Genomic DNA, 16,257 nt, shown 5'->3' on the forward strand with positions numbered 1-16,257 from the left:
TCTCCTGCCTTCAAGATGCCTAACTTTAAATTTCTTCTTTTTTTTTTTTTTTTTAAAAGAAACAAGGATTTTTTTGAAAATTTCAAGGTAAATATAGTTAATATTGCAATTATCATTGCATATGACATTCAAAGTAAATAAGTTCCAAGCTTATTGCTATATATTTGACATTGAGTGCTCAAAAACATTTCTTTTCCTTTATAATTTATTGCTGATCTCTTACCTTATTGCTAATTGACCTTAATGTTAATTAAAAATTACTCTAAAACGACTGTTTAATTTTATAGAATAAATCAGTAGTTATAGTAATAATAAGATATAAAAAATATCCATATCTTGATGAATATTTAAGTTACGTTTACAAAATTTCGTGCAGTTAATGCATATGATATTCAAAGTAAATAATATAAGTTGCAAGCTTATTGCTATATTTTCGACATGGAGAGCTCAAAAACATTTATTTTCCTTCATGATTTATTGCTGATATATATTTTGCTAACCTTTAAAAGCATTAAACTTTCTTGATGTGTATAAAAAATCCTGCAACCTAAACACTTCTACAATTTTAAAATATTTTTCTAAGTATTTCTTGAGAAATATGCAAAAAAATTAGCATAAAAGTGTTTTCATAATTCTATCTATCTCTTGTATTTTAATAAATATATTTGCAAGAGTACTTTTTTCTTGGAATATCACATAATTATAGATGCTTTTTAATTTTCTGAACACAATACCTTTAGTCCCAAAATTGGGAATTTTTTTTTAACTAAAACGAAAAAAAAAACTTTTAGGTAAGTGTCTTTGGAATTTAATTCTTTGAGATAGTTTGAGAAAAAATTTCTAACATATTCATGTAAAAAAAATTTACATTTGAAAAAAAAGAAAAGAAAAAAAAAATGCATGATGTATGAAATATTTTTATGACTCTTTGATAAAATTTATGTGAATTCCATGCGTTTCCTGATCTACTTTTGTAAACATTTAAACAAGTCTAATAAAAACTTTGCTTTATAACAGATACTTTCAAAATCAACTAAAATCCGGTTCAACAAATAATATAACTACAAAAATATAAAGTATTCATCAAGAACTGTCACAGTTAGCAAAGCCTAACCTATTTCTATTTTAAAACTGTAAAAGTAGATGAAGCACATCTAAAAGTAAATGTATTTTAGTAACTTTTAAATTTAGATCAAACAATTATTATCTGCTATTGTTGTTAACATCTAAACAAGTCCAATGAGTACTTTGATTTATAAAAAAAAGATACTATAAAAAAATGTGCTGTAAGAATTCAACAATTTAAGTATTTATCAATAGTTATCTGAACTGGCAAAACATAAGCCTAAATTAAGTAATAAGAGATGACCTTACTTCGAGATGCTTCATAATATTTATTTCCAACATTATCTTCGCCCATCAACTTTCCCTCACTAGGTATCACTTTAAAAGATCTTATAATATTATTTATGATCATACGCCATACACTCCTTCCTTCCGACATTGGTTCTTAGGATTTAAACTAAAGAAAAAGCAAGGTACTTTAATAGTAAATAATAATATAAATATTTCATTTGTAAATTTTTACAAAAAAGTAATAAAATTCTGACAAAATGAAAGAATATATGCATCTTTGAAAAGAATTGACAAACATTTTTGTTAATTTTTTAAATTTTTGCCAAAAATACTTTTAAGTCAGTTCCTCAGCAAGCACTAAATAAATCTTTTGCTGGAAATAAAGGACATAAAAATTAGGAAAATATACAAATGCAGAGCAAAATTGGATGAGTATATATATTAATTTGAGATTAAATACATTAGTTTGATGTATTTTTAATTTTCCATAATATTTGCCGGTTAATGATTTGTATGACTTACAAAAAATATAAATTCTTAGATTCCATTACATAGGCAAATTCATTTTCGCTTTTACCTGAAGAGCATTGTATACATTGCTTCTAACATTCTTACTGCAATCTTCACACGCTTGAGATTGTTTAATGGACCAATCTCATTCTATGATATTCACCTTGGCCAAACAGCTCTTTGCTTGCCATCAAAGGCCAAGATATGCGCCTATGCTTTTGCACATAAACTGTGCATGATCATGAGAATGATGGATTGATGGAAAACATTTATCCTCGAAAAACTCACTAATCAGTAAGGTTCCGATTCGCACGCAAAAAATTCTCGGATGTGAGTTCGAAGGTGTGAACGAGAATTAGTGCGGAAGAAAAGCCTGTTGAAGTTTGTGGGTTTGTATGTAGGGGCAGTGGGTTTGTAACGAAAACAATAAAAGTGTACACACAAAATAATATTAAAAATGAAGTTGATTTCTCTTTAAAAAAAAGTTCTTTAACAGTTAAAGACTGTGTGATTCGTGAAAGCAAGACCTATAGGACGCGTTGTTATTTGAGATGAATTCCTGCTAGCAGAACAACAGGATCATCAGCTGCACTGGTTGTTGTAGTTGTAATTCATTTACGTTGCTCTAGAGCTGCACAATGGGCTATTAGCGACTGTCTGGGAAACATCCCTGAGGATGATCCGAAGACATGTCAGCACAATTTTGATCCTCTGCAGCAGTGTTTCCTAAAGTGTGGTACGCGTACCCCCAGGGGTACGGGAACAGTTTAGCGAGGGTACGCGTCCTTATGCGAAATATCTTGCAATGAACGAAAATTTCAAACAAACTTATTTAAAAACAAAGCTAGCCATGAAAATTTACGCTTACGTATTTTTCTATTTTTTTTGAGGAGTTAGCAGTTAATAATTAGTGGTGTCAACAGCCAGTTGTGATTTTTAACTTTCGTGAAAAAAATTTTATAGTAAAAAATACACTCATTTTTTTATTAGTGGTACACTGCGTTACGAAAAATTTAGAAAGGGTACACAAAAGTCATAAGTTTGGGAAACACTGCTCTGCAGAGTGAATAGCACCCCTTCTTCGGCAGCTCGACAACCTGCTCGCGAAGTCGAGCACTTTACGTTAGAACAGCTTGACGAGGACCAATACCGCACTCCCTGTGGGTCCCTACGCAGACTGGCCCAGGTGGTCACCCACCCGTCCAGAAAGCATGTAACCGTACGGCAACCTTGTGTCGGAATTTTATTTTTATGGCCACGAAAATGTTTGTACTAAAAACCTTGGTAAAATGGTCACTTATGTCCATAATGACGTTCTAACTGACGTCACACTAGCGATAGGATAAAATTGCATTGTTCATTAAAATTTTAAGACAAGGGGCATTTTAACCGAGCATACAATACTTTGCTGAAAGAAACCTTATAATTAGCTGGATTTAAGATTATTTTCCCCTTGAGACTAGCTTTATTAAAGGATTTTTTTCACTCTTGAAAACCTTAAGTCAACCTCGATTTAAGTGTTTTGGATAGAAGGTTGTTTTCCAAGGTTTTGAATTAGGGTAGTGTGCGTAGAATAAAGCAGATTGTCACAGAGGTTGCATTAAAAAAACTGTGTACATTACTAAATTTTTGCTGAGTGAAAATAAACCTAATTTTGCTATCTGGGCAGCACACTGACCGCAGCCAGTGATTCTTGATATTAGTATTAATAGTGGTTTCAAACTCAATTTTTGGTATAAGAATCAGAATAAGCAAAATAATTTAGCTCTAAAATTTAGATAATTAAGCTTGATTTAATCGCTTTACTTAATTATCGCGATTTCACAGAAGTTAAGGCCCTAAGCTGTCATCGTGAAAAAATGAGTTTCTATCTCCAATGGAGACTTGATGCTTCTGGTCAGTGAGTATCAGCTTGTCAGGGAAGTAAAAGCTGCTGATGCGCAATGCTGATAATTGCGTTGATCTCGATATTAGGAAACTATAATCTCCATGAACTGGCTATTGCCTTACTCTTTTTCTTAATTATAGTTTACTCTTACTCAGTGATACTCTCCTAATGATCTTCAAGACGATGTTAATTGATTTAAAAATCTTTGAAACAAATAAAACTAGTAGCTAGATCGAGAATATTTATATGTCATTAACTGAATAGCTTTAAGCCTATTTTTCAAAGTTTAAATACGTTTAAAGAAAAATATGAACTTAAATTTAAATTTATTAATAACACATTTTACAAGACCGAGAAAGCTGAAATTTCTGTCTCTGATTTTTTAGCTTATTCATCCAAATATGCAAAGATTAAGAAAAAAATATGTAGCCATTCGAAAGTTAAGAAGGAGGTTATAGGCTTAAGTATTCACTCTTTATCTTATTTTTAAGAAATTTAATTGCTGGAAAAATTTAGAAATAAAAAATTAAAAAAAAGCTAAAAGAAATTTTCTTGCAAGACTTATGTGTGAATACATTTATTAGAAGTTCAAACTTGTGACGAAGTTAAATGAATGAAGAAAAATTCCAATTCAAAAACATATCATTAACACAAAGGAATTTTATTTACACTCATCATTAAAAATTTATAAGGTTTTACATCAACATTTTATACACATATTGCACAGATAATATAAACTAATTCATTCCTGTATGTTAAGCAAAATGATCTAGGCACATTGAAAAGATTTCCGTAATTAAGCAATTCATTTCATTAGTGTTTAAAATCAAATTATGTCATTTTCAAGTTTAACCTAAAGGTAAAGGTACGGGTATGTTCACACAACAGCCTATTCCTCTTTCCGCTGTGAGGCAGCAAACTTCCATTCTTGCTCTAGAACAATGGCAATCAGAATTTTGAGAACAACTTCTCTGGTTGTGGTTACACGTACTACACCGCATTCCTGTTTAAAAAAAAATACATTAAATAATTAGAGTTTGTTACAAAATTTAAATATTCGCATTGCAACCAGCCAAGTTATTTAAGGGGACTTGAATGCTCTAATTAATGCTGAAGTAGTTTTGATATACATTGCAAGGAAAAAAAACTAATTAACCAGAATAAATTTTTACCTAATGATAGGATCTTCAGGTTCTAGGACTCAATCTAAAGGTTTAAAGGGGGAAACATCAAGTATGTTAATTTATTAATACAGACGATGCTTTAAGTTACGAAATTAGACACATAAAACGTACTTTCTTTGAATAAACATTCCTTTTTTTCTGTCCTCCAAAATATGGGGGGAATATAATCTGTCTCCGAAATATAATATTTGAAATGTGGTTTCAATAGCTTGGCCAGGAGAGCTGTCGAAAGTTAGCGTATTTCGCTTTTATTTTTTCGAGAACTTTTTAGGGAAATTGAAAATATATTGCTCAATGTTATAAAATTCGTTTATCCGAAGATAATTCCAAGCAAAAAATAGCTTTTGGTAAATATTTATTGTTTTTTATTATTTTATTTAATAATAGTTGAAAATACATACAATTTTTTGCAACATTTTAAAGCATGTAATTTTATATGACAAAATTCAAAATTTGAACAAAATCGGTCGAATAGCCTGAAAAAATTTTAGAAAAGTCGTATTTTCGTTTTTCAATATTCTCAATAAATTTGTTTTCTCAAGAACTATTCGACCAATTTCGCCCAAAATAAAGGAGTATCCGCTATCAGAACAATATTGTACCAATAGTCAAAAGAGCGGTCAACATCTTTGAGTCATTGTTAGTTGCACTTTATGCATATTTCATCATATCTCCAGAACTAATTAAGTGAATCAAAAACTTTTTGCATAAATAATTATATAAAAAATAATATTTTTTTATAATTATTTTTTATTACTAATTTTAATAATGGTCGAAAAACTCAGAAGCGTTAAAATTTTTATTTTTTTGATTTAAAATTAGGCAGTTTAAACTGAGGTAAAAATTTGTGCACCTTACAATTAAAAAAGGCTTTCGGTCGTTGTTGAATGAAATAATAAAAATAATAATCTTAAAAATTTTTATTTTATGTGAAATTTATCTTTGGATAACCGTGTTTTGCAATTGCATGCAAAATATTTTCAAGAATAATTCCTAAGGTATATAGAAATATACAAGATATGAATTTAACATTAATGGGGTAAACGATTGGAAGTATATTTTCCAGATTGCGGATATTTTAAAGGTTATTATTCAAAATTCGTTTATTCAGAGAAAGTACATTTTCGTGTATGATTTTATAACTAAAAATATCGCTTGCGCCACCTTATTATCATATTTAAGGTTAGGCTCTCAAACCATTGCGATGATCATTTGAATATGTGAGAATCCGATCATTATTAGATCAATAATTATTCAGGTGTTCCGTTTCTGATTTTGCGCACTTAACCTAATAAAATACCGAATTTTCAACAACTTTTGTAATTTTTTCATCACTTTTTTGAAATTTGAAAATTTAAAATTTTTAAACTTTAAAATTAAGAAATTTTTGTCATACAAATAAATTTAAAGAACAACAAGTTGAAATGCAAATAAAAATCGGCAGCTGAAAAAAATGTTGAAATGAACTGAATATAGTAAAAACAAAACGAACACGGAACATAATCCTCTCACATGTTTCTTCAGGGTCATAGTTTCTCACGTTCTTTGAAGCTGCTTAACTTTGTTTTCATTAGAAAATCATTTATTTAAATTTCGATTTTACTTATTTTCATTCCGTTTAAAGCTCTTATTTATTTTCAAAAGAAAATAAACAAGAATAAAAAAAAAACTTGAACATAGCAAAATAATATTTAGATTAAATCTTAAGAGCATTTCTATATGTTATAAAAATTTCGGAGCTTTTTAACCTATTTATTATTGTTTTAAAATCAATTGTCTATGAGAAAGAGCATATTTTACACAAAAAGCTGAGCCAGCATATTTTTAACCGTCTAGTGTTCCCAGCTCCAATGAACAATTGTGAGCTTGTTCATAAAATAGTAAGTGCTCTTTGGAGACGAGTCATATGAGGCAGATTATTTCAATAATCATGAATATTTTGTTTTTAAGTTAATACAACCTTTCCTTTTTTTAAAAAATAATTTTATAGTTAGAAAAAGTTTTAGTAAATTAGGATATCTAAACGATTTTTGCAATACTTTTTAAGTAAAGTGTTATCAGATAAAAAAAAAATAATAATAACATACAGCATTTTAGAGAAGAGAAAAATTGACTAGAGTTATCAGAAAAGATTAGAAGAATCTTTTGTGACAATAACTTTTCAGGTTTTCAACACAAAGCCTATAAATGTATGTGTATTTGAACGTCGCTCTAGTTAGATCAGAGAATTTTTTTAGGAGAGGAGATTTGTTATATCAGAGGAATTTCACTAGAGAATTTTTTTTTCATTTAAATTGTAAAAAACTAAGAAAAAAATTGTAAACGGTAGAGACATTGGGTATTGTTTCATTCTCATTTCAGGACCTGAAATCATTCTTTTTCCCCATGAGTGTCACCAATTTCATGAGTATACAACGAAATTACAAATATAAAAATTGTAAATACTTAATAATTCCATTTTTCGTTTATAAAAAGTTTAAGCGAATGTTTTTTATTCTTTTTAATTTTTATAAAGTTTTAAATTTATCAGTTTTACAAAACAAAAGTTATTTCTTCGAAAATATTCCATAGGAAATATGGGAAGAGATTGGAAACTCGTTGTATTTTATGTTCGAATCATATTTATAGTAAGTTTTTCGACACAGTAACAGAAATATTAATCATATTTTACTACATTAAAAAAATCTCCCGTCTTTTTGCTTGCAATTTTTATACAGTATTTTTCTGAAAGTAGTCTCGAGATTCAGTTTAATCAAAAATAAAATTTTAAAATCTCTAACATGTAATGCGTTATGTGCAGTATATATAATAGTTTATGTTCTGTAATAGGTTGATCTTCAACATTTAAAATATGTTATTAATTTTCTTTTTATTTTTGTCTCAGTAACTTTATGGTATAAAATAGTACATGAAGCAAAATATACTTCTTGGGAAATATTGGAAAGCATGAAAATGAATAATACAGTCTAATATTAATCTAGTTGTTTAAGTTTTAAAATATATTATGTTAAAAAGGTTTTTTTTTAATGTTTTCCAATTATATTGCAATTAAAAAACCCAAATGAAAGATATGAATAATAAGAAATTTTTTTTTTATTAATACTTAAAAACCGTTTTGAAGAATACAGAATCAGAATTTTGAAAGTAGGGGAAATTAGCGTTTTTATTCCATCCAAGGAATATTACTGAAATATAGCTGGCAAAAACTGTAAAAATGATGTCTTTTTATTCTTTAACAGAAGTGCATGCTTCTTCAGATTTTATAAGTTCACCACGATTAGTTCCTTTTGAGATGAATAAAAAAAAAAGTTTGAAAACGAAACAAAACAAAAAATAATGCAGAAAAAAAGCAAAAAAATTCTGAATTATAACTATATTTTAGAAAGAGTTTGTCTTGTATTAGAATGTATGAGTGAGGGGAAAAAACTGAATAGTAAAATTAAAACGGTCTATACTAAAATTAAAAAGAAAACTGAGAATAACAACAATAAACTATGAATAAAATTTCATGAGTTTTTAAAATTCAGAAATAAATTCACAGAAACGAGCTACACCAACGAGAATAACTATTATTATTTTTATTATGGATTTAAATGAGAATTTCGACTGCATATTCATTTAAAGGTAAAACGAAAAAAGCTCTTGTATCGTGTTATGGCAATGCAGCTATTTTATTGAGCGAAATCAAATATATAATAAATGATTTTGATAATTGTTTAGGAAACTAGTTTTTCGAAAACTTTTTGTTTATATTTAAGAAAAATATTAATTTTAAATTACTGAATTTCAAGTACGGAATTTTTTTGTTATTGAAATGATACTGTACATTTCTAGAATAAAAAGTTAGGAAAATTGCAGTTACTTGGAAAAATCTCTAGTGTAATTTTAAATACTGAAATTTCATTTTATCATTTTGATAATTGCTTAAAAAAATTGATTATTTATCGAAAAAATTTATGTTTAATTTTGAAGAAAAATTTATATTTCAATATAATTTACTAAGAATAAGCATTTCCATTTTAATGGATTTAGATGAAATTTTTTTTAATGAAATCAAATATATAACAAACATGATTTTAATGTTTGTTTCGGAATTTAATTGTTTTTTGATAATTTTAAAATTTAAATTTGGAAGAAAAATTATTTTTGAATTTGATTCAAGTATGGAGTTCTTGATACTAAATTGGTGCTGTTGTGCGTATCGAAAACAAGTTAGGAAAATAGAAGTTAATAGAAAAATTTGAAAAAAAATTGACCGAAGTATAAAGTTATTAAATAATATTGAGTGGTCGTTTTATATTTTGAAAATAGGAAGACAAAAAAAATTGAAATTATTTGGAAAATTCTTAAATTATTTTTTTGAAATTTTAATACTTTAAAATTTGATTAAATTTGTTTTCATGCTTGAAAATATATATTTACGAAATTTTTTGGGAAAAAAGGCCCCCTTTTTTCGCCAGGTCTATCGTTGAAAGGCACATAAAATCTGTTGATAAATACTTAAAAATAAATAACACTCATTAAAGCTAATTATAAGTTCAAATTATTTACAATCATTAAGTCTTAAAACTTACTATTTTCGAAACTGTTACAAATCCTTAGAGCAGCAGATTCGTCGCCAACAGAATAACTGATTTGAATCAATAAATTTAAAAGTAAAGTTAAAAATTTTAATAATTGCTTTGGAGGCATTTGATTACTTTTAACAATGAAGAAACGATAATTTATCGCCTTTAAATAGCTCGTCAAAGTGATCAAATTGTTTAAATATTTTAATACATTATTTGAGTTAATGAACGAAAGGAGAATAACACGTGTTGAAAAACTGCGCAAGATTTTTAAAGGGAATTGTCGTTATTAAATAAAAGACTTTATTTCATCGATAGGTGAAAGATAGGTCAATAAACATAGCGATTGCTCAATAGTCCTAAATAACCCTGATTAACAACACGTGTTTGCATACTTTATGGGTGAACAAAACAAAAATTCGCTACTACTTTTATGCCAAAAAATTTAACAATAATTTCAATTTAAAAATTTAGAAAGCAAAAAATGCAGCATATATTTTGTAAATATTTTCTAGACTTGAAAAATATTTAATTTCGAAAAATAAGAAGAAAAAAGCTAGAGAAAAACGAAAATATTTTTTCTTCTTTTTTGAAAATCAATTTATAATTTTTATTATTTAACTTGAAAAAAAGATAAGCTCAAATAAATTATTTAAACTATTTACATCAGTTATTTGTTAATAAAATTTATCAGTTCGTAGTATTTCTGACCCCCAAAATTGGGAGGGTAGCCGCAATCACAATAATTAGGTCAGAAAAGAGGTCCTATTTCGCCGAAATTAGATCATATTTCGTTATATCTCTAAAATTTTTAAAGCGAATTCAAATATTTTTACACGCAAACATAAAATTCGCTTGTCCAAAGATAATTCCATGTAGAAAATAACTTTTAGTAAATATTTACTTTTTTTTCTTTCTTTTATTTAGCAATGGTCAAAAATTTTTGAATTGAAAGGTATAAATTTTTTTCACATTATTTTAAAGAATATAATTTTACAAGGCGAAATAAAAAATTTGAGGGAAATTGGTCAAATATATCCTGAGAAGACCAATTTTTAAAAAGTCGTGTTTCTGAAATTCACTTTCTCAGGAACTATTTGACCAATATCGTTCACATTTTGTATTTTTCCTAATAAAATTACGTACTTTAAAATAGTGTAGAAAATTATATCATTTACAAATAAAAATACTTTTGATTATTATAAAATAAAGTAATAAAAAATTATAAATAATTACAAAAAGTTGATTTTTGCATAGAATTATCTTTCTATAAACGAATTTTTTAATTATGTTCAAACATTTTTCAATTAGCTTTAGAAGTTTTTGAGATACGGAGAAATATACAAAAACTAAAATTAATATGTGATAATCAATTAAAACAGTTTAGAACACATTCTATTGAAACATACCGAAAATTAGTACGTTACATTTAAAATTTATCAATACGTAAAAGAGATATTTCGAAAGATATGGAGCTTATTAGTTAAAAATTATAATAATAATAAACATAACTATTTTATCACATTTTATGTAAAAATTTAACAAATCAAAATTGGATAAAAATTGGAAGATCCAAATAAGCTGAAGGTTGTTCAATGCTATAAAATAAAAATAAATTTAAACAATTCTAAAATCTTTCGACAGTTACAAAAAATAAACAGGTCTTTAAAAATTATTACACAATGTTAATAGAAAACAATCGTAATTAAAAAAAAATTCTATTGTGCCTAAATTAAAATAAATAACTAATAACCACATTTATAAGCTATATTAATACTTAACGGTTTCAACATCAAAATCGTTAAGTACTCTTCTAAATATTTTTAAAAAAATCATAAAATGGTTTTTAAGATACCACTTACGTCAAAAAAGTGATAAATATTGAATTATTTCTCTAAACTATTAATAAACTATCTAAAGTTATCATTTTTTTATTTTATTAAAAATAGTTTTTGGTGTTTTCTTTTAAAGTAATAATTTAAATAAAATTTTGAAATTTGAAAAATTATTGAGGGAGCACGTGTCCCCTTGTGCGTCCCCCAACCCTACACCCATGTTCATGATTGAAAAGGATTTACTAAGGGGCCTCCCGAACATGTCCTCCGAATATTTTTGATTCTATTGAAGGTTCATAGTACTCCACTTTTTGAGGGAAGGGCTTCCGGTTCTTTTGAATGATGTTCTGAGAAGCTATAAAATGTGTTTTTTTCCTTCTTATGTAAATCATTCGAAGAATTTCGTATATCGTTACTCGCTTAAATTCAACATTTTAACCATTTGCATTTATTATAGAGACTTTAATTATTCTTAATCTGAACGAAATAAAAATTATTTTACAACTTGAAATTAATTTTAAATATCAAACTATGTCTAATTCACACGAATGAGTAAATGAAATAACACAAAAATGACCTTCAAAGAGTTTTTTTTTTTTTTTTTTTTTTTTTTATTTTTCANTTTAAATTAAAACTGGACTCTAGTGGGCACTAAAACAAACCTTTTAAGCTGTATATTTTATAACTTAATGGATTTAGTAAGAAAAAAAATTGCTCAAAGCCCTAAATCTATTTTTTTTCTTCTGATAAAAAACCCATTTGGCGTTTTTTTTCGAGGTATGCACAACAGCATACTTGAAATCCTGACTAAAAAAACATTTTTTTTATAAGTTTTGTTTGGACGGAGCATTCTTATTTTACTACAATAAAGAACTCTCACAGTTAGTCCGATAGATTAATGAATTCTAACCCTCATTATACGTTTAGAGCTGTGGATGGCTTGGTTAAGTGCTGACTAATTGCACTCTGTATTAGAGTAACATAAATTAGGACCAGGATTCGAAGAACAGAAGTGAGTGTTACCATTTGGTCCTACCGATTACTTAAAATACCTAAAGGGAAGCTTGCGGCATTCAGCGAATGTGAAATTGGCTTAATTAATTTCTGTTCGTTTTTCTGAGAAAAGAGAGAGACTCTGAGAAATAATTTTCTATTTTTTAGAGCCATAGAATTCATTTTAACAAGAAAGGGAACATTTGAAGATCTTATCTTTTGAAATTGATACTCAAAATTTGAGAATTTTTTCCTCGAGAAAATGTTTTCTTTAAAAATAATAAAAAATCAAAACGAAAAAAATGAAAACCCCTAAAGTAAAATATTTAATAAAGAGAACAAAACAAAAACGAGATTTGTTTTTAATTTCTGTATATTCTGAAAAAAATGGCCTTTTATCAAAAATAGAAATAATAAAAAACAAATAATTTAAAAAATGAAACAAAATAACTATAATTCCCAAAACGCATTTAAAGTTCCGGAAAAGTTTGTTATAAAAAATTGCAACCTTCATGCACATAAAATCACTCTAGTGACCAAGCTGAAAATCATATTAAATAAACTTAGTGTAACATTGAATTTCATAAACCTAGTTTAAATATTCATGGAGATATGGATATTTTTATTAAAAAAAAACTATTTTTCTTACTTACGTTTACTTACTATAACTGCAGAAATATTCAGTAAAATTAAACAAAGATTTTAAAGCAATTTTCAATTAATAATAAAAATACCATTTTAAAGTTTGAAAAAAAAATCGTTATGAATTGCGCAAGATATGAGTATTTAAAGTAATCATTTCATACTGAGCATTCTCGGAAAACATTTAAAAAGAAAAATTCCCATCATTTTCTTTAGAATCGTATTTCGTAACTTATGAAAAATATCTGATTTAAATACCTTGAAAATGTAGAAGGCAAATGTCTTAGTAGCTTTCGTACTTTTTATTTTATTTTATTGAAAGCTCTAAATGATAAGGGGTTTTCGACAAATTTCATTTCGTATCATAAAACATAATTTAATAAGGTATGATCCTATATAATGCCGATGTCATATTTAATAAATCTTGTTTAATAGTACAAAATTAAATTTACAGAGAACTCCTCACCATTCAAAGTTTTCTTTCTAAATTTACGAAAACTACTTAGAAAATTGTTAAAAACTTTTTGAATTTTCAGGATATTCAAATCGGACTTTTTTCATAAGTTATCAAATACGATTCAAACAAAATCATGAAATTTTTTTTAAATGCTTTCAGCGCATGTGCAGAATAAAAATATTATTTTAAATATTCATATCTCGCACAAGTTTTAAAGACTTTTTTTCAAAATTTAAAATGACATTTATATTATTAATTAAAAATTACTCTAAATTTTTTTTAGAAGTTTATTAAATATTTCTGCAGTTATACTAAGCAGACATAAAAAAAAAAAAATTGCTCTTTTTTTAAATAAAAATTTCAATATTTCCATGAATATTTAAGCTAGGTTTATAAAATTTTATGCTGTTGTTTCATATGATAATCAACGTAATTGATATTAGTTACAAGCTTATCGCTGTATTTTTTGGCATAGAGTGTTCAAAAACTTCTTTTTCGTTCGTAATATATAGCAGTTCCCTTACAACATCTAAAAGCTTTAAGCTTTATTGATATATAGGAGAATCTAAGGTTTTAAATTAATTCTCTAAGTACTTCTAGAGAAATATGAAAAATGAATCCGTATAGAAGTATTTCCATTATTTAGTCCAACCCTTGTATTTCTGATAGTTAAATAGCTTTCACAAATAATTTATTCAAGAAACTAATAAGCAGTAAATAAAACTCAATATGTTTAAGATTTCATTCTAAATCACCTTTTTAAAACATTTCTTTTTAGTATCCAAAGATTTAAATTATGTTTGAAGTTATAAAATTTACAAGGTAACAAATTTAAATAATTTTTATTCTCTGATAAATCTTTGTCAAATGTCTGAAGTAAAGCACCGTACGTATCGAATATACAAGCAAATATTAATAACATCCTGAAAATGACGCGCCCGGTAATTAAATAATTTGTTGTTACTGAGTTCGCAAAACTGCGAAAAAAATTTGCTGATTAACACTAGCTTTAGACACCATTTCATGAATTCGAAAAAAAAGCATGATTTATATTAGAGCAATACTTGACAATTTTTACTCCAATATAAAAGAAGATTTTACTTGTGTTGTAGCTTAGGTGTAGGAGAGCTGTGAGACCACCCAAGGCAACTAAAAGTTTGAGCCGCCGAAAATTCCAGACTGATTAAAGTTTTTCTTAACATTTGCTAAATCTTGGATATATTTTTACAATTCCTTGGATTCATACGAGTTATTATAATTTATATTTCCAAATGTGTCTAATTTCATTTCAATTATCGTTCCTTTGTATGAGGAGTGTAATTTTTAAAATAACTTTTGCCTACTTTTACGTCATAGAAATTAATTGTATTAAAAATTGTGTGAAGGGAAATCCCTATGAACTTTTACGAAAAAAGCCAAGAAAAATAAAAAACAGTGTTGGCATGATTTAAAAATATTTAATTTAAAAAAAATCATTGATTTGAACCACGTGTTTTTTTTTTCAAATCATAGATTTTTCAAAAAAATATTATTTATACAGTACTCCGATGACTAATATATTATACATAAAGCTGTGATAATAAACCATTGATATCAAGTCTCATTGATAATAAATGTTTTCTTCATAGAATCAAGAAATAAGTTAATAATTTAAGAAACAAAATATTATCTCTTTTTTTAAGAGCTTAAATGTAGATAAAAATGCAATTTTTAAATTATAATTTTTCATTTCATATCATTTTCATATTTTAATGTGCTCATTGTAGTTTGTAAAAAAATTTGCTGCTTCATTATCAATAAATATATTTAACCAGAAGAATAAAAACAATTAGTCAACTTTAACCAATTTTACAAAACAGTATTTAAAATAATAACTTCCGATTATTATAATTTTAAATAAATAATTAACTTATCACTTAAATTTATTATTATTGTCTTAATTTAATAATTCAAAATAATTAATTTAAAATAGTTATTAGTTTAAAATAATCACAAATTAAAACTTTATTTATTGTTAAAATAAATTATTGTTAAATAGTTAGTTTAAAATAAATTGAATAACTTCCATTTAAGTAGATCATTAAAAAAATCGGATTTAAAGTTCTTAACCAATTTGTGTTGGGGATCTTTTCTTTCTTTTTTTCTCCATTTTAGAACAATGAGTTTCTTAATTATTCTTTTTTTTATTCAAAAGTATAACATTTTGCAAGCACAAATAAATAAATAATAATGTTTATTTTTATAAAGACAAATTAATCATTGTTATCTGGCAACCGAAAAAATAGCGGGAAACTGCTCCGTGCATGCATACGAAAAAGAGGAGACTAAGAAAGAATAACTTTTTGTTTCGTAAACGCGAGTTCGCAACAAAAGTATAATTATCGCTCTTTTGGCGAAATTCTACTTCTTATCAGCTAGCTTCGGTAGCCAGTTCGCACACTTCCCCTGCATCTGCGAAGTATTCAGAAAAGGATAAGAAAAAAAAATTTTTTTTCTTCATAAGCTAACATTTTAATTTGTGAACACATAATTCGTTCAGAATCTTTTAAAATGCATATTTAATATGTATTTCCTCATACATTTAGAGCTCAGAAAAAGGAAGAAAAAAAATATTCGTAGAAAGCCAGAAAAGAGGTGATATTTTCTGCAGCTAAGTAAGAGAAAGCGAGATTTCTGTTTTATCTTTTATCTAAGAAATTACAAAATATGAAAGGTTCCTTTCCATAAGCTTCAAATTAATCATTCTATACTAAGTAATTTTTTAAAAAGGAAAAAACAACAACAACAATATATATATATATATATATATATATATATATAACAT

General features: G+C 26.5%; 1 protein-coding gene and 1 long non-coding RNA gene across 6 annotated transcripts in view; both read right to left on the minus strand.

Annotated features, from left to right (window-relative positions):
- LOC107453674 (NADH dehydrogenase [ubiquinone] 1 alpha subcomplex assembly factor 2) overlaps positions 1 to 2,102 on the minus strand; it is an 18,198-nt gene extending 16,096 nt beyond the window's left edge. Inside the window, exons 1-3 of one of the 5 annotated variants that reach the window (XM_016070587.2) lie at positions 1,817 to 1,902; positions 1,689 to 1,729; positions 1,375 to 1,522 (exon numbers count right to left, since the gene is read on the minus strand). In XM_016070587.2, coding sequence (XP_015926073.1) covers positions 1,375 to 1,504 — 130 coding nt within the window. In that variant the 5' untranslated portion in view covers positions 1,505 to 1,522; positions 1,689 to 1,729; positions 1,817 to 1,902. Of the gene's footprint in view, positions 1 to 1,374; positions 1,523 to 1,652; positions 1,770 to 1,816 lie in introns of those variants that run through there. The other 4 variants (XM_016070590.4, XM_016070589.4, XM_016070586.3 and 1 more) reach the window with 4 other exon arrangements.
- A 2,297-nt stretch (positions 2,103 to 4,399) lies between these two features.
- LOC122268975 (uncharacterized) lies at positions 4,400 to 9,878 on the minus strand. The gene is made up of 2 exons (XR_006224828.1): positions 9,513 to 9,878; positions 4,400 to 4,757 (listed from the first exon to the last, which is right to left on the minus strand). It is a non-coding gene; the product is annotated as an uncharacterized lncRNA (long non-coding RNA).
- Positions 9,879 to 16,257: the final 6,379 nt, after the last annotated feature.

The sequence above is a fragment of the Parasteatoda tepidariorum genome, chromosome X1 (assembly GCF_043381705.1).
Source record: "Parasteatoda tepidariorum isolate YZ-2023 chromosome X1, CAS_Ptep_4.0, whole genome shotgun sequence".
NCBI lineage: Eukaryota > Metazoa > Arthropoda > Arachnida > Araneae > Theridiidae > Parasteatoda > Parasteatoda tepidariorum.